General features: G+C 34.1%; 1 protein-coding gene and 2 long non-coding RNA genes across 4 annotated transcripts; 2 read left to right on the forward strand and 1 right to left on the reverse strand.

Moving 5' to 3' along the window:
- Positions 1–16,750: 16,750 nt before the first annotated feature.
- On the reverse strand, positions 16,751–19,356 carry LOC149679523 (uncharacterized). 2 transcript variants are annotated; one of them, XR_016365920.1, is made up of 3 exons: positions 19,326–19,356; positions 18,056–18,130; positions 16,751–17,048 (listed from the first exon to the last, which is right to left on the reverse strand). It is a non-coding gene; the product is annotated as an uncharacterized LOC149679523 (long non-coding RNA). The 2 variants fall into 2 exon arrangements; XR_016365921.1 differs by lacking the exon at positions 19,326–19,356 and adding an exon at positions 18,189–18,282.
- Positions 19,357–20,115: 759 nt separating this feature from the next.
- Positions 20,116–23,445, forward strand: LOC149679524 (uncharacterized). Its single transcript, XM_089835680.1, has 7 exons — positions 20,116–20,523; positions 21,324–21,511; positions 22,329–22,599; positions 22,860–23,039; positions 23,218–23,268; positions 23,328–23,353; positions 23,419–23,445. The coding sequence occupies exons 1-7, from the start codon at positions 20,277–20,279 to the stop codon at positions 23,443–23,445; spliced, it is 990 nt and encodes a 329-aa protein (XP_089691806.1). The 5' UTR covers positions 20,116–20,276.
- Positions 23,446–23,453: 8 nt separating this feature from the next.
- Positions 23,454–24,464, forward strand: LOC149679525 (uncharacterized). The gene is made up of 2 exons (XR_016365922.1): positions 23,454–23,799; positions 24,285–24,464. It is a non-coding gene; the product is annotated as an uncharacterized LOC149679525 (long non-coding RNA).
- The last annotated feature ends 1,038 nt before the right edge of the window (positions 24,465–25,502 follow it).

A 25,502-nucleotide genomic window follows, 5' to 3' on the forward strand; every position in this document is an offset into this window, starting at 1 on the left:
ACCGTTTTTCGAAAAGCAAATTTTAAAGTATCAGGAACTAGCGTTATATTACTCTATTGAACAGTTCATGTGGATGAGACCATTGAAAAGCACTGAAGCCTTGGACCTGAGTAGCGTCAGTGTTCCATTCTACTTTCTTCTCATGCTGCTGTCAGGAACAGTAGCCGTTGTCATTACCGAAATAATCTTCAAATAACCCCCTTATACACTGACTTTTAACTAGACTGGGACATGAAATGGATTTCCCAGACATAACACAAATTTATTTTTTTTCTTCGAACGAAATCACATCGTGTTACGTCATTTTAAATCCACTCTTTAACATGTAGAGATTAATTATACATTTAAGATGTGGATGTGATTTACTATCATAAACAACCATTTAAATATTTCACAAATTTTTCAGTCACAAAACAGGGATATTCTGGTGGAGTTTTAAATGTTTAGCAAATTGCATAGAAAAAGCGTTGTGTGATATTTCCTTGAATATACAGGTATGAAGAATTCTTAATTCATTCAACAATAGGTCGTTCACAAACTAAATTTGGCAATCAAGTATGATATACACATGTAGATGAATGTATTTTGCAGATCATAACTTGTAAAACGTGGAAACTCTTGCTTTTCTCATTCCCTTTCGTTTTGCTAGTTGTAGAAACCATTCTGGTTCGGGTGACGTACCATTTCACTATAGGGAGGTGGTGCTATAGAAGACAGGACTGAGGACCAGTGAATCTAGGGTGTTTTTGGTTTCAGATATATATCATTGGACATTTTAAGGGTAACCGTTTCAACCCCATTTGGTTTTACGGGATGGGAAAGATCCAGATACCTCTTAAACCATATTACTCCTTGGTGTTTATACCAACTTGCTTGGTCTTACCAGTGGTGGCTTATATGACAGCTTTTGAAAAATAACATTATATTAGTCTAAAATCATGTTTTTCACTGTAACGCAATGTATTTAGTCTCATACTTTTTGTTGATAAATGTTACTTAAGGTGGATTCAATTGAACCTATTTTATTTCACGACTACTTTCATCTTTATGTTGATGTTCACTATCCATCATTTCTCGCTTAATTTTAACTTATTCCTGTTAGCTTAAAATTGTACAATGTAACATTTGTTACAACAGTAATTTCTGCAACATTTTCCGCCCCGTGAATTTTGTACCAAGGTTGTGTCATTTTGATTGAATGTAAAACACATCGCTTCATGTAATTAAAGACACTGTCCTTCTATTGAACAGAATTGTTTATTGTGTACGATAGGAAAAAAGTAAATCTTTATTTGAAACCTGTTTTTAATGTATACGTAAAAAAATCTTTGGCCTATTCTGCTGATAACAAAACTGCATAAAAGAAATTGTAATAATGGCTTGAAAGCATTCAATAAAACCTGACCTACATTATTTTGCCTTAATATGATGAAGTAAATTTAATGAAAAAAGCTACCAACCGTTATGTTTCTTCTTCATGGTTGAATTGCGTGTTTTGTTTATCCAATCAAACAATTTTTTATATTCCTGCTGGAAACCCCTTTTCCCATATTGAATTTTACTCATCCAACAATTCTAATCTAGGTTTATTTTATTTTTATTTTAATAATATTTACCCAATTGTCACAAAAAAGCAATCATGAAAATCCAATAATTCCTGTTAATCTCCAAGAGTTCTCGAAGTTACTCATCATTTCGATTTGAACAGTCGAAACAGTTTTAGTGAGCCAGAGTGAACGTGGTCACGGGGTTACACATCTTCCAAATTCTGCATTCTAAAAACACCTGGTTCGTATGTTTAAAATACGAGACACTTATCTCGAGTGCACTTTAACGAAAACCCTTGTAACTTTCTGAATATTCGCGTGCAATCACTCGACAATTGTCAAATGAAGAGCGTGGATTGCGCAAAAAACTAAGGCAATGTAGCTTAGTAAAGTGCTTTAAATTAATTCCGCATGCTAAGAAAATATATAGGGTGAAAAGATCGTACATTTCTAGATTTGTCCATTCTGAACATATGTAATGAAACAATCCTAGCCTCTTAATGAACATTGACAGTTTAGTGGGTAGAACTCGGAGAGGAAATTAAAATATAAAATGATATTTTACACCTGAAACGCACGTAGTTTTGGTTTCTAATATCGAATTTTCCCGAGAATTTTCCTCACACAGTTGCGTAAGAAAGGCTTATTAAATATAAGCAACTCTAGTTTTTTGCTAAAAAATATACTACGGGAAACATTACCTTAAGCAAGAGCAGATAAGTTAAAGTAATTTTTAATAAAAAACTGACGTAATGGTTATAACTATTGTGTAATAAGAGGTAAACTATTGTAGAATTAGATCTTAGAAAGGTAAACATTCTTATAAAAATCTGATTTTTCCCGTCTTAAAGGGTATGGGAATTTACAATTTCATATCATATTTTAGCACGAAAGTGGTATTATATTACACTTTCAAGTCTCTACTTTCAAAATATAAAGTTTTTAATATAATTGAACCAAAGTTTCTATTTTTAAAATCCATTGGAAAATCACGAAAACTCAGTTTCGATATATAAATTATTTTGTCTTGTCAGCTTGTTCGGTTGGTTTATGACATCACTATGACGTTGAGGAAAAAAGCGCGGGAAACCTCTACGCGCGAGCGCGAGCTATACAGCTATACGCGTCTCGCGCTCTGTCCATGCTTTGATAGCGGAGAGAGTGGCACCATCTCGCGTGCGTGACGTCAAAAACAAGAAAACGTTGTAGCCTTTCTTAAAAACTTTTAAAAAGTGGATTTTAAATAATTTCATATGAAGCATTTTCAAATGCATATTGCCAAATAACTAGAAATCGGAGAATTAAAAGCTTGATATTTTTGAATTCACAGTAATTAATTCTATTTTTTGCTATATAAATCAGAGGTTTTTCAAACGAAGCTTCTCATACCCTTTAAACTGACACGTCTCCGACTGTTCTTCAGGGGCGTGCCAACATGAGCGAAAATTTTCCACTGGAGCGGGGGCAAAATGGCTGCCTAATGTTGAAGTCCCATAGAGTTGAAAATTTGAGCGGGGGCCTTCGCCCCCGCTGCCCCCGTAGTTGGCACGCCCTTGCTGTTCTTATATTCGGTTGCAAAGAAATTGAACCACTTTTACGGGTTTAGTTCATATGGAAACCCATTTAACTTCAATAATTTTGCCAAACCTCATGATTTCTTTTATTTAGCCCAATATACTTTTAAATCCAGAGTGGTTGACAGAAGCGTAGTTAACGAGGTGGGTATGGAAGGGTTATACAATATATGTATGGTGTAACTCAGCTTTACAACTCTTGAAATACACGATTACAAAAATTAAATGAAAGTCCAGTTCAAATTTTTTTTATCATTGTCATAGATTATAGATTTGAGAATCTCCCAAGTTAGAGTCTGTTTTTTTAATTAGGTTACCCCCCATTTCACCCAATTTAAAACACCCAATTCCCATTTACCCAATTCCCATTCAACCCAATTCCCAGTTCGCCTATCCCAATTAACCCAATATTGCATACCCAAAAAGACTCAAATAGAGTAGAATTTGATGGTTTTATTTATTTATTTTTTCTTAACATAAGGGATACACTTACTTGAAGTGTATAACCGCTCCAAAGAGGAAGAGACGTCCTCCTAACCAAACCAAACCTAACCTAACCTAATATAACAGTAATGTTTTGGAAACGGCATATTATTTGAGAAGTAAATGAAGCTAAACATCAATATTTTGGAAAAGGCGTACCATAGTTAAATGATTTATAAAATATTACTAACCTAATCTAACCTAACCTAACCTAACCTAACATAACAGTAATGTTTTGGAAAAGGCATATTATTTGAGAAGTAAATGAAGCTAAACATCAATATTTTGGAAAAGGCGTACCATAGTTAAATGATTTATAAAATATTACTAACCTAACCTAATATAACCTAACCTAATCTAGTCTAACCTAACCTAACCAAACCAAACCAAACCTAACCTAACCTAACATAACAGTAATGTTTTGGAAAAGGCATATTATTTGGGAAGTCAATGAACCTAAACATCGATATTTTGGAAAAGGCGTACCATAGTTAAATGATTTATAAAATATTACTAACCTAACTTAACCAAACCTAACCTATCTAACCCTAACTCAGAATTACGGGGCATATTTTCCTTTCGAAGTCTTCAGCCATTCGACTTCCATATTTAATAAATTACACTGATCAACAGTCTCTTATATAATAATTTTAAAATATTGCTTTTTTAATGGAAAATACGAATTAATAAAACGGGTATATTATTCGTGCCAAATTCCTGTGTTATTGCCTTTTGTGGCAAACGGGAATTGGGAGAAATACATTTGGGTGAATCAGGAATATATGATTTGGGTTAAATTCCTCTGATTGGGACAAATGAGATTGGGTGATATGGGGGGACACCTTTAATTAACCTTATTGAATAAACTCTGAAATCTTTCAATTATTCATGCGCAATCTTTCAAATCAAACACTTTGATTGAGGCCAATTATAGTAAACTAGCTTAAACCCATGCCTTTAAATTTCTGACAGCTTACCAGGAAATAAAAGGCATGCAAAATAATTACACTTGTGCTTTAATTATGTTACAGTTTAGAAAATCTTGTTTTGCTTCAGAGATTTGTTCTTGCTTCAAACCTTACACTATTAAGAACCATAAAATAACTCTCAGCAACACTCTGCAGCCTTTGAAGTTTTCAGATTGTCCCTGATTTAATTGAACCCCAAAATGGCATCGAACGAAATTGAATTTGTCGGAAATGATCGATATTTCAAATACAGGTAGAACTTGAATTTTCAAATCCTAAATTTACCGTTGATTTGAAAAATAATTTATTATTAAAGGTACGCCCAAGAGACAACAATTAAGTGTTCGACATCTGCCGTTGATCAGGTGAGTTTAATAAAATTCGGTGGTGTTGTTGAAGCGAGTCTTCAGCCTCTCTTAATTAAAGTGTTAGTGACATAATTTTCGTCATCCACAAACTTAAAATGCGAAAAAAATCCTTGAAAAAATCTAGTTTATTAAGATATATTTACTTTTTTATTTGGTTTCGTAGCAATTTATAAAATTGCAATCGAAGTATTGTGTTTGGAAAAGGCCTAATTAAAATATTGTTTTCGTTTGATGACGTAGTAAGGATAAATTTTCTTGGTAGATGTCGCTCACGTGACGAGTGTTAGTGTCTCCGAGCCGCTTTAAGCCTATTTTATTCAGATTCGCGCGGCATTAGTAGAAGTCTTGGGTGCTCGAGCTTGGTTTTTCCGCGAGATGCCGTGAGTGACGTATCAAGGAGAAAACCCCCCAAAATCTTCTCCTCAAATTTGCTTTTGCCACCAAAATTTCAAGTTTTCGAGGTGTTTTTTCTGTGTTTTCCCTCATATTTAAATATTTATCAAGCATATTTTTGGAATCAGAAGAGTTTAAACTATCAAAAAAGTAAGGTTTTCTTTAGATTTGAGATAATTTTTAAACCACGTCGCAATTCCTTTAAGATGATTTTCTTGATGACAATTTTACTTTCATTTGTTATCAGAACTGGGATTTTTATGAATATATGAAGCTCATGTCAGAATATATGAAACGATTCCTCAACATCAAGTAAATTTAATACTTCATTCATTCGATTTAATTATTAATTGAATCGAACGAGACAGAATTCACTTATCACCCTAATCCTCGCTGTCTCCTTCGTGAAAATGGGTCTGTGAAATTAGAAAAACTCGAAGAATTATTCGATTATAATCGTATTGACGATTATTAGAGATTTTTTAAAGGATTAATTACATTGAATGTCATTATTGATTTTAGAAATAAAATACGGATCTTACAAAATATTCTACAACAAAAAATTTACTAGGGTAGTTTGAAAAAAAAAAGACATTGGTATATATTTACTAGTTCTAGCCTTTCAACTTTACAGATAGATTGTTCTATAAAAATTAAGTTAATTTTGAATTCATTAATAGACGCGAGTAATTGACCATTGTCTCGTATGGGGCATTACTACAAAAGTCAAAAACAACTATTCGCGCCCCCTTTCCTTCGCGTAATTAATTGCTTTGTACCGAAAGACGTTTTCCCGAGTTCATTACGCAACGTTAAAGGACTCTCAGAAACGATCTCAGCATATGAAGCAATGTTAAAGTTAGGTATATTGTAACAAAATTTTGTCGATAATTTTCAGGTTGGATTTCGAAATTGATAGCGATGACCCTAATAAGGTATACCATAATCCATAATAAATTTTACGGCAAATATTGATTAACTCTGAATAAAATACCTATTTGAATGGTAATTAACCCATACTCCGGTTTTAGAAAACTCAATTCTGGCTGATAACAGTGCCAAGCTCATTTTTCCGCAGTCGATTTCACCGTTTCAATCCGTCTCTGCCCGTTGGAGTAAACAAGCTGATTATCGTGTCCAGCCCCCGAGTGACCGTCACGTCCAATTCTTGGTCCTTCTTAAATATGGACAACGAAGTAAATTTTGCTCAATAACAATCTACTTAAAAACCATAAGTTTATAAGATAAATTCCATGAGTATGACATTTTTTAAACTTCGAATATACTTGAGACTTACTGAGGGGTAGTTCGAGAACTAACGACAAGCGAGAATTGCCTACACTCGGTTTTTGCAGTCCATCTTCCTATTTAGTCTGTACTAAGCCTTCAACAGCGCCTCACCAGGCGGCGCTTTGCAGAACCTATGACGTTTCACCTACGTCACTTCATGACAAGCTCTCAATAACCAGAGACAATCTTATGGAACATATTTTATGAACAACTAATGTTGATACCCAATTCATTGAGTTTCGTTCTTGTATTCATTCAGGTACAGATTTTATTAGTGTTAACCCTGGTCCTTCTGTCAATTTTACTCGTCATTCACTCCATCGTAACCAACAAATACAAATCGGTGCTCAATAAGAAATTTGTCAAGAAAATGGCCCAAGAAACCATGGAAAATGTCTGGGAGAACGCGTCACTCTTGTGCGCCGAACGTAAGCAATTAGGCCTTCCCTAATATTTAAAACTAATTCACCATCGTATAGCCGATACAAATAACCCCCTTAATTATGAAAGATCGCCGCCGCCTTATTTAGACATAAATCGAATATAGCATAATTATGTTTTGTAGCGATTCCCGCCGTTTTACCACACATTACTTGTCGTCTACTCGCTTCATCCTGGCTTATCGGAGTGACTTTCATTCTGTTCTTCTTGGGTTGTTACTTGCGCACGGACTTCTCGACGGAAAGCTACACCTGCATCGAAACTCTCTCGGACTTGATCAAATCGGGAATTGAGCCTGCATTTATAGACCCAAAAGATTTCACATATATTAAATATTTGGTAAATATTCTTCTTTGTGCTAAGTCCTCTCCTTTTCTGACGTCATTGGTTTGTATTAGAAGGCCCAAGGCCCAGTTGTTAAGAAATGGTTAGAGGAATTCGATGAGAAGAAACTGGAGGAAGAGTTCTCCTATGAATATTATGCACCGATCGATGCGCTTAAGTTTGTTTTATCGGGGGAAAGAGTTCTGATCATAAACGAAGACTTGATGATTTGGATCCTTGGAAATTTATTTGAGAATTTCAAGACGGATATAGAGTTCTTTTTGAAAAAAGGAGGATTTTACTTTTCGCAAGGAGTTCTCAGCCTCGACTACAATCACTTCATTTTCAACACCTCTTGGATCAGAAGCATACCGCAATTGAACGCCCAACTGATGTCAGTAACAATTTCATCTAAAACCTGTTAACAGCCTTGACTCTCTTTTTTTCTCAGGGTGGAACCGATTTTCGAAAAGCAAGTTTTCAAGTATCAGGAACTAAAATTACATCACATATTTGAACAGTTGACTTGGAAAAAACCATTGCAAAGCACTGAAGTCTTGGACCTGAGTAGCGTTAGTGTTCCTTTCTACTTGCTTCTCACGCTGTTGTCAACAGCAGTCGCAGTTGTCATTACCGAAATAATCTTCAAGTAGCTCCCACGCTGACTATTGGAACATGAAATGGATTTCCCAGACATGAAACCAATTTATATTTTCTTCGAACTAGGATATACTACCCGAACGAGATCACTGCCTGTTACGTCATTTAAAATGCACTCTTTAACATGTTGAGGAAAATTATACATTTAAGATATGAACATAAATAACTATCATAAACAACCATTTAAATATTTTACTAAATTGTCAGTCACAAAACAGGGATATTCTGGTAGAGTTTTAGATGTCTAGGAATCTGCATTAAGAATTCTACATTCATTCATAACATAACGTTCACATATTCGACAATCAACTATGACATACATATGTAGATTATGGTTTATTTATATACAAAGCTATCAGAAACATGTACGAAAGATCGTGCTCAATTTCAAGGGTGACCGTCTCAACCCCAATGGTTTTACGTGGAAACGGGAAGGGAAATGAACAGGTGCCATACAATGTAATGTATGCATTTGTTACAACAGTACGTTCAATGCCGACTCAATTTATAAATTGAGTCGGCATTGGTACGTTCTACAACATTTTATCCGCCTCGTGAATTTTGTACCAAGTTTGTGTCATTTTTTGATTGAATGTAAAACACATCGCTTCATGTAATTAAAGGCATTGTCCTTCTATTGAACAGAATTGTTTTTTCTGTTCTATAGGAAAAAAGAAAATCTTTATTTGAAACCTGTTTTTAACGTATACGTAAAAATCCTTTGGCCCATTCTCCTGATAACAAATCTGCATAAAAGAAATCTAACTGGTGTGCCACGGCCCACCCCACGGGGCAGTCTATCTCGAACTTGGAAGCTATGTAGTTAACACCTTATTGTATTTATAACACGTATTGACCAAGAATTAAATGATAGCAATTTAACCTCTACCGCTGCAGTAGTTCTTCCCTTAATACACAACAAAATCCTATTCGAATAATCGAAAATTGAATATTTTTATTTGTTAAATATTAGGCCTAGAAAAAATATGGAAAAATCGAAATAATATTAAATTTTTCGTCTTTGAATCGATTAATCGACTCAAAAATCCAGTAGGCCAAAATGATTTTATTTTTCTTGACCCATCGACATGGTAAGACAGATTAATACTCTAAATACTAAAAAAAATGAAATCACAAAGTGTGGCAAGTAATAATATTGAACTTAAGTTGAAAGATTAAATTGTAATAATGTCTTCAAAGCATTCAATAAAACCTGACCTACTTTATTTCGCCTTAATATGATGAAGTAAATTTAATGAAAAAAGCTACCAACCGTTATGTTTCTTCTTCTTGGTTCAATTGCGTGTTTTGTTTATCCAATCAAACAATTTTTAATATTCCTGCTGGAAACCTCTTTCCCCATATTGAACTTTACTCGTCCAACAATTCTAATCTAGGCTTATTTTATTTTTATTTTTATAATATTTACTCAATTGTCACAAAAAAGCAATCATGAAAATCCAATAATTCCTGTTAATCTCCAAGAGTTCTCGAAGTTACTCATCATTTCGATTTGAACAGTCGAAACAGTTTTAGTGAGCCAGAGTGAACGTGGTCACGGGGTTACACATCTTCCAAATTCTGCATTTTAAAAACACCTGGTTCGTATGTTTAAAATACGAGACACTTATCTCGAGTTCTAAATTCGACGTGTCTGTCTGTCTGTTGTTACACCCTTGTGACCGCGTTCGCAGTTTTCAAATCGGAGCAAACGTGTTCTCAATTTCCGGACCGCATTTACAGTTCCCGGAAATTTTACTCCATTGCCTGTCTAACACCACCAGCCTCTGGTCTTTGTCCATCCCACATGGACACCAGTCTGTACACACTGGCTTCTAAACACGCAATGCTTGGAATACTGCTTCAATAATTTGTAAATTTTTACTTCAAAAAAAAAAAAAAAAAGAGAAATAATTCCATATTTAGGTAAATAAGTAGACCTCATGACTCGGAGAGGTAAAATTTTGGTTTTTCCAACTTGTCATTTTAATAATATTTTCCCAATTGTCACAAAAAAGCAATCATGGAAATCCAATAATTCCTATTAAGCTCCAAGAGTTCTCGAAGTTACTCAACATTTCGATTTGTACAGTCGAAACAGTTTTAGTGAGCGAAAGTGAACGTGGTCACGGGGTTACGCATCATCCAAATTCTGCATTCTAAAAATACCTCGTTCGTAAGTTTAAAATACGAGACACGTATCTTGAGCGCACTTTATCGAAAAATCCTCGTAACTTTCTGAATATTCGCGTGCAATTACTCGACAATTGTCAAATGAAGGGCGTTGATTGTGCAAAAAAAAGTATAACAATGTAGCTTAGAAAAAAAATTTTAAATTAATTCCGCATGCTAAGAAAATATAGGGTGAAATGATAGTACATTTCCAGATGTGTCCATCCTGAACATCTGTAATGAAACAATCCTAGCCTCTCAATGAACATTGACAGTTTATTGGGTAGAACTCGGAGAGGAAATTAAAATATGAAATGATATTTTACACTTGAAACGCACGTAGTTTTGGTTTCTGATATCGAATTTTCTTCACAAAGTATCGTAAGAAAGGCTTTTTTAAATATATGCAACTCTAGTTTTTTTTTGCCAAAAAAGATACTAGGCCTATACAGGAAACATTACCTAAAGGAGGAGCAGATAAGTTAAAGTAATTTTTAATGAAAAACTGACGTAATGGTTTTAATAGTAGAATTCAATCTTAGAAAAGTAAACATTCGAATAAAAATCAGATTTTTTCCCGTCTTAACTGACACCTCTCCAACACTTCTTATATTCGGTAGCAAAAACAATTTAACAGGTTTTTCGGGTTTAATTAATATGGAGACCCATTTAACTAAAATAATTTTGCCAAACCTCATGATTTCTTTTAATTAGTCCAATATACTTTTAAATCCAGAGTGGTTGACAGAAGTGGAGTTAACGGGGTGCCGTTAAGACTCGTTACTCCATGTTTGTATTGGGATAATTGAGCTTGAAGACATACACGTTTACAAAAATTAAAAGAAGGACCAGTTCCAAATTTTTTTAACATCATTATTCTATGAGAGCGATAGCTCTCTTAGATAAGACCTCATACCGACTTTAATGTATCATAGATTATAGATTTAAGAAATTCCCAAGTAAGAGGCTGTTATTTTTAATTAACCTTATTTAATAAACTCTGAAATTTTAAAATATTCACGCGCAACCTATCAAATCAAAAGCTTCGATTGCGGCCAATCATAGTAAACTATATTAAATCCATGCCTTTAAAATTCTGACAGCTTACCAGGAAATAAAAGGCATGCGTAATAATCAGGGTTGGCAAAAACCCGGAAAAAACTAGTTTTTGCCGGGACACGTGGAAAAAACCGGTAAAAACCGGCAAAAACGGAAAAAACCGGCAAAAAATTAAATTCATGGTTACAAAGGGGTAAACTAGCGAGTTTTAAGTGCATTTTCGTGATGTTTGTTATTGTTATGTTAGAAAAATAACAATAGTATTTTTAATTTTTAAATATGAGGTGGTTATTACTCTATTAAATTTTTAGTATTCAAATTTGCCAGGTTTTTCGCGAATATTTAACGAATAATTAGTCAAATACTTCACATAGCAACTGGAAAAAACCTTAAAAAGTGGAAAAAACCGCGGAAAAAATGGTTTTTGCCACCGGTTTTAACCTGGTTTAAACCGCGCGGTAAAAACCACGGAAAAATTAGTTTTTGCCACCCGGTTTTTACCAGGTAAAAACCGCGGTTTTTCCACCCCTGGCAAAAACTTGCCAACCCTGGTAATAATTACACTTGTGCTTTAATTATGATTAACTTTGAAAAATCTTATTTAACGTCAGAGAACTGTTCTTGCTTCAAACTAAACACTATTAACTATAGTCTCAGTCTATTATTGAAGGACCAATCATCTGTTACGGGCTTTGAAGTTTTCGGATTGCCCCTGCAAGGATTTAATCGAACCCCAAAATGGCGTTGAACGAAATTGACTTTGTCGGAAATGATCGATATTTCAAATACAGGTAAAACTTGAAATTTCAAATCCAAAATGTTTTCATTGACTTGAAAAGTAATTAACTATTAAAGGTACACTCAAGAGACGTCAATTAATTGTTCGGTATTTGAAAAAAACCAGGGGAGTTTATCATAATTCAGTGACTTTGTTGAATCGAATCTTCAGTCTCTCTTAATTAAGTTTGCTTTCTTGATGACAATTTTACTTTCATTTGTTAACAGGACTGGGAATTAGTTAAACAGCTGAAGTTCATGGCAGAATATCTAAAACGATTCCTCAACATCAAGTAAATTTAACACTTCATTCATTTCGTTTTAATATTAATTGGATCGAACGAGAGAGGATTCACTTAATGCTCTAACCCGAGCTGTCTCCTTTGAGCAAAAGGGTTGACAAAATTTGAAAAACTCGAAATATTAATCGATTCAATATTTTTTAATCGATTAATCAAATTGAATGCTTTTATTGCTTTTAGAATAGATTAGGAAATTATAAAATATTCAGTAAGAAAATAGTAACTCGGGAAATATGAAAAAATAATTTGGTATATTACTGTTTTTACAGTCCTAGCCTTTCAATTGATTATATACATTTTACTTTAAAAATTAAGTTAATTTTAAATTCATTAATAGACGCGAGTAATTGAGTTTTGTCTCTAATGGGGGATCTCCTAAAAACTCAAAACAAACTACTCGCAACCCCCCCCTGGCCAAATAAAATTGTTTTGTTCCACAAGCACATGCTAACCTTTTCCCGCGTTCACTACGTGGCGTTAAGCGAACTCTCAGAAACCTTCTCATCTTAAACATTGTTATGAAACAATATTAACAGCATATTGTATTTAATTTTTGTCGATGACTTTTAGGCTGAATTTCAAAAATATAAGTTTTAATGACCGTCATAACGTAGACGATAATCCAAATTTTTTCAAGGTATGCGATTTTACAACAAATATTGAAAACTCTGAAAAATAACCCATTTAATAAGTAATTAACCCTTTAACCCGTTTTAGAAATCTCACGTTATTGCACTGAAACCGTCAAGTTCATTTTTCCGTACTCGATTGGACCATTTCTATCCGTCTCCCCCCGTCGGAATCAACAAGCTGATTATCGTGTCCAGCCCCCGAGTGACCGTCACGTCCAATTCTTGGTCCTTCTTAAATATGGACGACGAAGTAAATTTTGCTCAATAGAAATATTAAGTGTTCATTGAGTTTCGTTCTTGTTTCTTTTAGGTGCTGATTTTAATAGCGTTAACCTTGGTCCTCCTTTCAATTTTACTCGTCATTCACTCCATCGTAACCAACAAATACAAATCGGTGCCCACTAAGAAAGTTGCCAAGAAAGTGGCCGAAGAAACACTGGAAAATGTGTGGAAAAACGCGTCACTCTTGTGCGCCGAACGTATGCAATTACATCGTCCCTAATATTTAAAGCTAATTCAACTTCGTAATGGAAGTACAATTAACCCCCCTTAATTGCGAAAGATGGCCGGCACTTTAATCAGACTTAAAACAATAAAGGATAATTATGTTTTGTAGCGATTCCTGCTGTTCTGCCGCACATTACTTGTCGTCTGCTCGCTTCGTCGTGGCTTATCGGAGTGACTTTCATTCTGTTCTTCTTGGGTTGTTTCTTGCGTACGGACTTCTCGACGGAAAGCTACAACTGCATCGACACTCTCTCGGACTTGATCAAATCGGGAATTGAGCCTGCATTTTTGTCCGAAAACGATTTCAAATATATTAAAGATTTGGTGAATAATCTTCCTCGTGTTAAGTCCTTTATATATTATTCCCTTACGAAAATACCTTGATCAAATTTTAAGAATTTGATCAAAATTGTTTCCAAAAATAGAACGTTTGATAAAATAACAATTTGAAAAGGTGGTTGGATCTGATTTTGACCATTTTTTGATAATATCTTTCCCTATCAAATAGAAGTTGACCATTGTTTGATTCTTTCCCTTCCTATCAAACGAAATTTGATCCGTATTTGATAATATCTGTTTCTATGAAACAAAATTTGACCCATATTTGATAATATCCGTTTCTATGAATCAAAATTTGATCCCTAATTGATAATATCACTCCTTATCAAATGGAATTTGATCATTATTTGATAATATCACTCCTTATCAATTGGAATTTGATCATTATTTGACAATATCACTCCCTATCAAATTGAATTTGATCCTCATTTGATAATATCTCTCCCTATCAAATTGAATTTGATCCTCATTTGATAATATCTCTCCCTATCAAATTGAATTTGATCCTCATTTGATAATATCTCTCCCTATCAAATAGACTTTGATACATATTTGATAATATCTCTCCTTATCAAATTGAATTTGATCCTCATATGATAATATCTCTCCCTATCAAATAGCATTTGATCCTCATTTGATAATATCTCTCCCTATCAAATTGAATTTGATCCTCATTTGATAATAATTTGATCCTCATTTGATAATATTTCACCTATCAAATTGAATTTGATCCTCATTTGATAATATCTTTCCCTATTAAAGAGAAGTTGATCCTTACTTGATAATATCTCACCCAATCAAATTGATAATACCTCTTTCTATGATAAAACATTTGACCCATATTTGAAAATATCTCTCCATCAGACAATTTTTGAATATTTTTTATTTCGGAAATGGAGTTTTGATAATTTTTGACATGAGTCACATGATCAATAATAACGTGATAATTTTTTACATGATCAATAATAACGTGATAATTTTTACATGATCAATAATAACGTGATAATTTTTTACATGATCAATAATAACGTGATAATTTTTTACATGATCAATAATAACGTGATAGTTTTTACATCATCAATTATAACGTGATATTTTATAGGATTTTACTAATTGATTTTGCAGGATTAACAAGAATAGTATCAAATGCATTTCTATACACGAAAATTGGATTACTTTCTCATAGTCTCCAAATAATTGTCTTCTTCAAATCATAGTTAAAAACAATTTTATATAAAAAAAAAACTTAAGACAACAACTCGGTTGAATATGATAAACCTCAATCACAGTTTTGGTTTCATTTGATCACCTCTTCCTTCATCATATAATTGATTATAATTTAATAAAAACGATATGCAATCTCTATCAAAATAATTCAGCACAATTATCTAATTGTCTATAATTGACGATAGACATGAAAATATTATAGTAATTATCCGACTTCACGCAGCTCGTGCTAAAAACGTTCGACAGTTATATATTATTTTGAGCCATTATGAAATGGTATTAAATTTCATAAGAAAATTATATATTTAGTATATCATAATAAACCTTGTTGTTAATGACCCGGCTTATGCGGATGCCTCATAGATTGTATTCTACAAAATTTGGTACTACACAAACGTAATCCAATACTTCAATAACTTGACTGACAATAGCACTGGCTGGAATAATACAAATTCCGTTACATTTTGATTCAACATTTAGCAAATGATTAACCCTAAAGTTGCATGGTTCTTGGTATCGGAAGGCCGTCATCCCCATCTTAAATTTTTGAATAATTGCATATGCTGAACCATTAAAACTAAACAAATATAGCACATAGCCTACACACTTTTCAGTATGTCTCAAGGTCGTATTATTCATAACGTTTGGCGAAATCAAATTGAATAGAACAGTGTATGAATTCCTCTTCTGTGCTCGATTTAATTCTTTTGAATTGTATACTATATTTCGAATTTTTAATCTTGGATAAATGCGCACAGTTGTCGGAAATCCAATTTCAATCAGCTTTGCTTTTATATTGGTTTGACATGAATACTTTTTTGGCTTCCCTAGCAATTTAACCTCGCCAAAATTAGTTTCAAGGAACGCGTCAGAATTGCTACCAGCTAATCGGTTCAAAAATGAAATAGCAAGGGAGGGTTTCTTTATGTAATGTTTTTCAATCTCTAGAGCATGATTTATGTGAATATATTGAATGATTTGTTTATTTATTTCTTGAGTTCCGTGAAAGCATGTTTTAATTCTTTGATTATTGTCCTCAAAGATGAATGCGGACGTTGTCCATAGAGGTCCCCAGTTGCGTACAGTGTCGCATAAATGTAGCAATTGATGAACATTAAATGTACAAAAACTGTTCCCATATAATTGAGGCACATATTTTACAAATTCCTTCAAAAGAAACTCTGATAATTCTATATTGGCATGCGTAATTTTGCTCTGCAGGAGCAAATATATTGATTGACATAATAAAGCCAAGTGTTTCAAAAACCGACCAGGAATGATTCCTTTGAGAACTGGCAATGCATAAAACAGTAAAAAGTTTCTATACTCCGAAGCTTTCCAATGCTTCAAGGTTGTAATTGAACGAGGGGTTCTTGTTATAAATCTTGGCGGCTTTAAGGAAAGTAGTTTTTCATCAACCAAATGCAATTTTGTTCCAAGATAGTATTCTCTCAAATGATTTTTACTATTAACTATAGCGTTTAAGAATTGTCTCGTAACTCCTAAAAGCACAGTGTGCATATATTCCGGAACGAGCGCCTTTGATAAATCTACTTTAGGAATCATAGATAATACGGACAATCCCTTGATTCCTTTTACAACTGATCCAGTTGTTAAAGCTTCATTCCCGGCCTCTATTATAGATTCATGTGTTCTGTTCGGGATGCCTTCCATATATTTATACACCCTTGATGAGATGTCGTATTCACCAGGATGTTCACAAACAGCACATCCAAATTTCCCATTAAATTGGGTCATGTTTAGCAAAGGGGCCCTTGCTACAGCGTCTACGCAAAATATTTGTGTAAATACTTTGGACACCATCTCGGTTTTTGTTTCTCGGTGTACCCAGAAAATTCCATCTGATTGCAACTTTTTTAAGGTTTTCGTTAGGGGATACAAAAAGGAATTCATTTCAGGTTTACCGCTGCCATACCAAAGGCCAGCAACTAAAATGTACTTCCGTTGGTTATTGGAGCTTATTTCTGGAATACATAATTGAATTGGCCATAAGCTTTTGTTGCTACTTTTGAAGATGGCACGCACACATTAGCGAAAAGTTATTTACATTTTTTAGTTCATTTATCTCTGAATATTGTTTACCATCGAAAATATTGTGGATTGAACGTTCCACATTATTTCGCTCTCTATCAAGACTTTCTCTACTTTCAAAGCTATGCCTTAAATGGTCAAACAAGCGACCTCTTTCCAGATGCACTTTTAGTTCACGATATCGATTTCGTAAAACATTTCAACGTCTTTTGATATTTTAGCTATATTTTTGCAACAGCTTGGACACTCAAATCTAGTTTCTAATTCTGGTTCTAATCCCAAATAAAATGTGCAGGATGAGCAAAATAAATGTCTTTTTACAGGGGCTGGAAACGACTGTATATACTTGTAAAATGTAAACTTTGAAGTAAAAAAATCCGTTTCCGGAGGTAAATGCAAAAAAATGAGAGCTATGATATCGTCCGAATAAGACTTGGAAAGTTTGTGCTTCAAAGATAGGGATAATATGGAAATAGCGCTCTCAAATTTTGTTATTTTACTGTTTTGGTATAGCAATTCTTCTCTGCTACCTTAATCTTTATGGTAATTAAATTCTTCATCCTCTATTTGATTTAGTGGCTCTGGTACAAAGTAAGCGCCTGAACAATAAATGACATACATAAAAAATTCAGAATGTGTTTGTTGGTTCTTAATACTGTATGCATTATGCCACGCTTTACATTTAAAATCAGTGGAAAAAGGCAAGCGATCAAACCGTAAGGAAAGTGATGAATAATGTTAGTTTTTGTAATGCTAAAAGTAATATTTTGAAGCGATTCATATTAAACCTATAATTTTATTCTTCGTATTTAATTAAACTACACCATCGAATAAAAAAAGGCAAAAATATTAAGGAATGACCTACAATGCCAGGTTATCACAGTTTCTACATCCAAGAAACATTTATTTATAAAACTACCGAAATTTAGAAAATGTATACCTATATTTTCAAATAATGTGGGTGCATCAATGGTGGCTTCGGCGTTTATAGTTTGTTCTGAATTTGGTGTACACTCTGTCAAAATACGCTTTTATATAGTACTGTACAAGCAGGTGTCAAATAATTCTTAAACCTTTCGCTCGTATTAGGTAGATGGCTTATTGTTACTTTTATGTGTATGAAGGGTGTTATGCAAAAAGATGTGTCACAAATTCAGGGGCACATTCTACAGGTCAAAACAAGACTAAGTCACCAAAGAAATATGGTCCAAAACTGAACACCCGCGGAGATACGGGCCATCAAAGTATCACGTAAAATGCGATGAATTTCCCCTTCAAGTGAAGCGACGAATATGTCTTGACCATATTGTTTTCAATTAATTGGTCATAATTGAAAAAGATTCGATATTTAAGAAACGATCGATTCTGGGGGGTAATATTACGAGTCATACAGTATTACAATCACGTTAGAATTAGCATTGGTCGTTTGTCGCCGTATGCGTCATTTCTTGCATACGTGGCCGATAGTGAATCTGTCTTAGAAGAATGTCCCACGACACAGATATCCACGAATGTTCGATGGCAAACGTAACTTCCACAGGGTTCGATAACAGACATGCGACATTGGGTAATAATACCACGGTCTGGTTAAAAACACCGGTTTTAAAACGTTCATGCCGTTGTCACGACATCCTTCCAATAGGCGCTCTTGCTTACACGTAAAGCGCTTTACTCGTTGGCTTGACAAAGAAGTTGAATGGGCCATCGTTTTAATGAATGAAAACCAAGCCACTCAGCAACTACAGCGATCTGAAAACGCCGTTGTAACTTTAGGCCAAATTAAAACACTTTACCAAATTAAATGTTTAATTTTTTGGTCTAAAATGCTTTTAGCTCTGCCTCCAGAATCGATCGTTTCTTAAATATCGAATCTTTTTCAATCATAACCAATCAATTGAAAACAATATCGTCGCTTCACTTGAAGGGGAAATACATCGCATTTTACGTGATACTTTGATGGCCCGTATCTCCGCGGGTGTTCAGTTTTGGACCATAGTTCTTTGGTGACTTAGTCTTGTTTTGACCCGTAGAATGCGCCCCTGAATTTGTGACACATCTTTCTGTAACACCCTATGTTAAAGAATAATTTAGTTCTACCAATTAATGGTGCCAGGAAAGAGTTAAGTAACTAAGTCTCAAAACTCAAAAATAAAACAAGAAGTTGGACCCCATGCAATTTACATGAAGGTGAGAAGGCCTGAGGTAATCACCTTGTATATTCTCTCTGGACGCACAATCAATTTTCCACCGATTCTTGGTGCTTTTCGGTATCTATATATGTACGTCGGAAATGTCATTTTAAATCGTCATTAAACTAGCGACTGATCTGCACGTACAATAATCACTCTCATGCACACAGAATCTTTTAGTATAACAAGATTAGAATAAACTTACTCTTGCTCCCTCAATATAAAGATATTTTCTATATTTTCTATTTGACATATTGAACAAATATCTTCTCGTGATACCAAAATTATTACTTTTTGAAAGTCTTTATCAAAATCAATTTCAATGCTTCATACAATAGTTCAAACACTGCGGTTTTGAGATTTACACCGAAAGTATTCCGTAAATAGAATTCGCCTACTCACAGAAAGAACTTTTATTCCTTTAAGCTTTGCAAGAATTTGAAAAAACAATTCCTTATCTTGGGTACATAATCATGGACAGTATACTAAGCAAATGGGAAAGGAAAGTCATTTAGCATGTATTTTTCAAAATCATTAAACACCCTCTAGTTTAAAACTGGAATTCACCATATGTCAAATTAAATAAATCAAAATTTTTATAATTTAATGCGAGTGCTTTGATATAAATTTGCTTAAGTTTTCGTCCTCTTTAAAAAAAACAGTCTACTTGTAAAAACGAAAAGACCGCCTACCTGACAATCAAAAATAGCGTCACGACAAGTCCATACAACACGAGTAAAGAAATTCCAGGTTTGGCCCAATACATCTCATTCACAGCGATGGACGTTTTCTTGACTTGGCTACTAGGCCTATGTACTTGTATTTGCATTCCTGACTCATCTCTGTCCGAGAGCTAGAACAGAGTACGCCGTCGCCTTTACGTGTTCAAAATTGTCGATCTCGGCGTCGCGGGGGTTTCCGCCATTGTTTCTTAAAGTTGAGCTAGAAGGGAACTGATTTTTGGCCGTCGACATGAAAGAAAATACCTCAACGGAGTGTAATCAAGATTCAGATTTTAGTGGGACCCAGAATGAACTCGAAAACAAAAATGATGAAATTGAATACGCCTTGTTGGAGTTTCCTGAAGAAAATGCCGTGGATATTTACAAAGTTGCGATTATCCGTGATTGGGATCCAAAAAAACCACCTGACGAAGGATCAGAAGTCTTAGTAAACTGGAAAAAATCTATAGTCTCCGCAAAAGTGATCAAGCTTGCTTGTAAGTAAAACATGTGATATTCAGACGGAATGTCATACATTTCAAATTTTGGCCGTATTAAACCGTTAGTGAGTCAGTTTCCAATTTAACATTGTGACAGTTGTAGCTTTGTAAATGCATGGTATGATCACCTTTACAAGTGTGTGTCACTGGTGAAAACTGTGACGTTCCGGGCGTTCCAATTGCATGGTATATGATTGTCATTACTAGATAATAGACTAGTGGCGGTAGAGAGGGGTGTAAACTGCGTATCCCTCCCTCTGGGCGCGCTTTTGTAAGAGGGAATACTGTACGCGCCCGGTAGGGGGATGACACTGAGATAAGAGATAGGGTATGACGTTTGCATACTTAGAACTGCCATTACTCTATATAAGCCACCCCCAAAAAACCTTCCGTTGGATGAGAACTCTATCGTCGTTGGCTTTTAGTTAATATTATGTTTCCACTACTCAAACGTCTAGAGCTTTTTCAAAAACAGGCCTATATCCCAAGTTTCAAGCTGCGACCACCAAACACCGCATGCACAGTGCAGGGAGGGTAAGTTGTACAACCTGGTCCTTATATCGCTTTGCTCCTCAAATACGAGTTGCATTTGTTTACGTGAGGCGGCTTGTAGTTGTAGTAGTGGAATAGTTAGTATAAGTCGCTGTGGCATAGTGTCATAGTTGTTACCACCCCTCTATGCAATGTAACGGACACAGATGTAAATAAGCTACAAGCTTAACGTGGACTTCTCTTCCTAGTAAATCTTAGATTATTCAACTAGGTTAATGTACTTTGATAGAAAATATTTAATTTAGGTACCAAATTAGAGTTGGTTCCTCTTCGTGAAAATATGCTAGATGAAACAATTAAAAGCGAAGTGCAAGAGAAAGATTCAGAAGCAGGTGATGAAGAATATACATCGGCTTCAAGATCGCAAATGAAGCGGAATGTAAAATCAAATACGAGAAAACGAACGAAAATAGTTAATCATTGTCAGAATAAGGTATGACACAGTTTTAAAAACTACACTGTCATAAAACTACACTCTTAAATCATAATCGTTTATGCTATCGTAAGTTTAGAACCGCAAGTCTTAAAAAATCCTTAGAATATTGAAGGTAGTCTAACATATCACTGTCTTGCTATAGAGAGCTATCAGTTGGCTGAGTAGTACCTCTCACCCACCTTAGTCTAATTAACATGGTTCATAGCCATCATATTGGTGAATTTCAGCTGTCCTTCTGCATTGAAAGTTCTACAAGTATGGCCGTGTATATTATCTCACTAGTCTTAGTTCTCCTCTCCAAACCGAAAGCTCTCTGCATGTACAGGGTGTTTCAGAAAGGTCCGTAAGAAATTATTGGGGCTGCTTAATTGACTCGAACTTTTTTTGTATATAGTATTTTGCCTTAATGGCCGACACTGTTTGCAAGTTATGATAGGAGTGTTATACGAATGACCCCTAAAATTTAAGTAAGAAAGTGGAAGAAAATGCTTATTTTAAATAAGGGGACATCCGTAACACACGCTAATCAAATTTCTGAACAGTGGCCCTTTTTCGACTTGGAAGAGCCCAACAATTAATTTAGTACAGAACTTTTCAGAAACAGTCTATATATCAGAGCCCGGCCATCTTTGGCATAATATTGTAAAATCCAGAACGGATTCATACATGAATCCGTTCTTGGTAAAATTAAGATTTAAAAATCGTCCCGTCTTTACGGAAGCTTGGTATTTAATCATAAGAGACACCAACCAGGAAATCAGGATACATTTTTGCTAGTAGGCAATTTATGGTGATAAAATTATTATTGAACCAGAAAAAAACAAAACTGGAGGAAAAAAACATCAAAGACCAAGGGAATCGGAAAATGCAGGAATTGATTCGCAGCAATATTGCGTCAACCAAAATAGAGGATACTAAGACCAAACAGTTAGTAGACATCTCTTGCAACAGTTGTGAAACTAGTATTTCAACGCTAAACAGCTTACAAGATAAATGTAATGCTATTGAGAAAAAGATTGACAAAGTTGGAGATTTTTTAAGAGAAATGTTTGCTTTTATGCAAGAAAAATATCCTAAAGATAAAGGTAGTGGCTTGTGTGCCAAAATAATGCAACGCCAATTAATTATTCGATGCCCCTGAATAAAGTTAAAATTTGATCACTAATATTACATAGAATTAGTTAAGTCATTTCCTATTTATTGAAACTATTAATCAAGGTTAAAATTAGACCCATGGTGGTTATTATAAATATTTGGTTTATCTATAGTTCTTAACTTGGCGATGCATTATTTGGTCTACATATAATATACCTATTAAAATTACAATATCATATAATTAATGTAGGTTTAGCAACCACCAAAACTCCAAAATTAAAAACTATGCCTGATAGTGAAATCCAGCTTGGAAATAACTATTTTACCAACGAGGACCAAATGTTTCTAGAAAAAGATAACAAATTAGAGCCAAGAAAACAAATACTTTCAGAAACTCCAAAGGCTGCGTCATCGAGCATGGAAAATTTTGGTTTGTTTCAACTATTTTCTAGAGTATATAAGCAATTTGCATGTTAAGCCGGATCAGGTATTTTTGCAATAAGAGAAATATGAAATTATAAGTTTTTAGTAAGATCCACTAGGCCATTTTCAACCCACGGCGGAAAGGGATGGTTTTTTAAATTCATTTTACGAAACACTTTTTATAGATTCACTTTTAGATGCTACAAAGTTCACTTTAGAAACCAGTGTCTTGCCTGGTATGTTGTAAATGTTGTCAATAATGTTAATTATATAATTATAGTTTTTTTTAAATAAGATCCAAAATCACCATTGAATACAAGTGTAAGCAATGTGCATGAACATTTGAAGTACTCCGCATCGGACTCTGATGAAAGCTATTTCCTAAGCGTTGTCATTTTAAAAACTTCTCATAAAGTAAAAATGTTACGAAACCATTAGTATCCGCATTTGATATGACTATTTTCTAATTAATTTGGATAGTAGTATAGTCCGTTGAGTCACGACGAAGAAAAGTTGTTATATTATGATTTTTTAGGTGGTGGAACTTGTAAATGGAAGCAAAGTTTTCTTGCCAAGATTCATTTTAAGACGGGCTGAAAACTCCAGCAAAACTGCTTCAACCATGGCTCGATTGTTGCTTGTAGAAACGTTTAAACTAGAATTTCTACGAACATGTTCATTGTATGGGCGCACGGCAAACGGTCCACATGGAAAACCTGCAGATTCACGGCAAGGGTTGTATAGACCAGCTGTTGACGCCATAATTGGTAATTGAATTGAATAATGGTCTTTAAACGACTGACAAAGATCCAAAATTCAAATACAAAATATTTTTCAATAGGGGAATCCAGAAAGTTTTTCAATGTCTTGCAATGGGCATCTTGTTTAAAATGTTCCCGCGCATGCGCACATTGTACAAAATTGACGTTAGACCATGGCCAACTTTGCGGTTGGCCTGGTTGGCTATGGTCTGACGTCAATTTTGTACAATGTGCGCATGCGCGGGAATCTTTTAAACAAGATGCCCAAGACATAGCAAAACGTTCTGGATTCCCCTATTAAATGTTTTGGTGTCAGCTAAATCTCAATTAGTGCCATATTGCTATAATCGAAAGGCACATATAACAATAATCAGATCCCTTAACTTTCGCTTACATTTCCTTTCTCTTGAACCTGGGTCACTTGAAAATTTACTTTAAAAGTATAGCATGATAATATGTTACTTAACACTATTTAACATGCTTGATATCAGATTTCGTTTTGGATATCGCTTCTAAAAGAAACTGGAAAGAATGTAAAAAAGATATTGTGCGAACACTAGGAAACAAACTTAGTGAATTAAGAAGAGAAGAGATAAATGCCAAAAATTGAATATCCATAATGTTTCCGATTTTTTGATAATTGAATTGAATAAAATTTTCTTGAAGCTTGAAGTCAGTTTCATTCAGTATGAACAGGATTTGTTCTAAAAAATATATGCCTTGGTTAATTGAAAATTTATAGGTTTTTCCCCTTACTAAAAATTATTTCTTAAGCACAAAAACACGTTGCTACTTTATTAATTAAAAATAACAGTTTAAACAAACTAGTATTTGAAATTGATCAAAGTATTGATGAAGTTATAAATGAAATTAGACTAAAACACGGACTAAACCTATATTAAAATTGCATAAAATCGTGGTTTCTTTTTCTGATTTTGAAATTTAGTCAAAACTTTTATACTACCAGGATCGGAATTGAATTAAAACACCGATTATTCTGCGTTTAAATTTTGATGGAAAGAACAATAAATCGTGATTGAATTTTGAGCAGAAAGTCGATAGAAGCTGGGTAAAAAATTTGATCAAGGTAATGATAAAGTAATATTTATATTTTATGAATGATGAAAGGGAATAAGATTTGATCAAGTATATTATAGAACAGGGATTAAAATCTGATCTGATGTATGATAGTAGAACCAGTATTAAAATTTTATCAAGTCTAGGATAGAATCGAGATTACAATTTGATCAAGTGTAGAATAGAAGCGATATTAAAATTTGATCAAATGTATGATAGAGCCGCGATAAACGCTTGATCAAATGTATGATACAACCATGATAAACATTTGATCAAATTTATGATAGAACCGTTATAAACATTTGATCAAATGTATGATAGAACCACGATAAACATTTGATCAAATGTATGATAGAATCACGATAAACATTTGATCAAATGTATGATAGAACCACGATAAACATTTGATCAAATGTATGATAGAACCACGATAAACATTTGATCAAATGTATGATAGAATCACGATAAACATTTGATCAAATGTATGATAGAACCACGATAAACATTTGATCAAATGTATGATAGAACCACGATAAACATTTGATCAAATGTATGATAGAACCACGATAAACATTTGATCAAATGTATGATAGAACCACGATAAACATTTGATCAAATGTATGATAGAACCA

Source organism: Phalangium opilio, unplaced genomic scaffold (genome assembly GCF_054372755.1).
Source record: "Phalangium opilio isolate 3A_F unplaced genomic scaffold, DU_Popi_V2 ptg000041l_1, whole genome shotgun sequence".
Taxonomy (NCBI): domain Eukaryota; kingdom Metazoa; phylum Arthropoda; class Arachnida; order Opiliones; family Phalangiidae; genus Phalangium; species Phalangium opilio.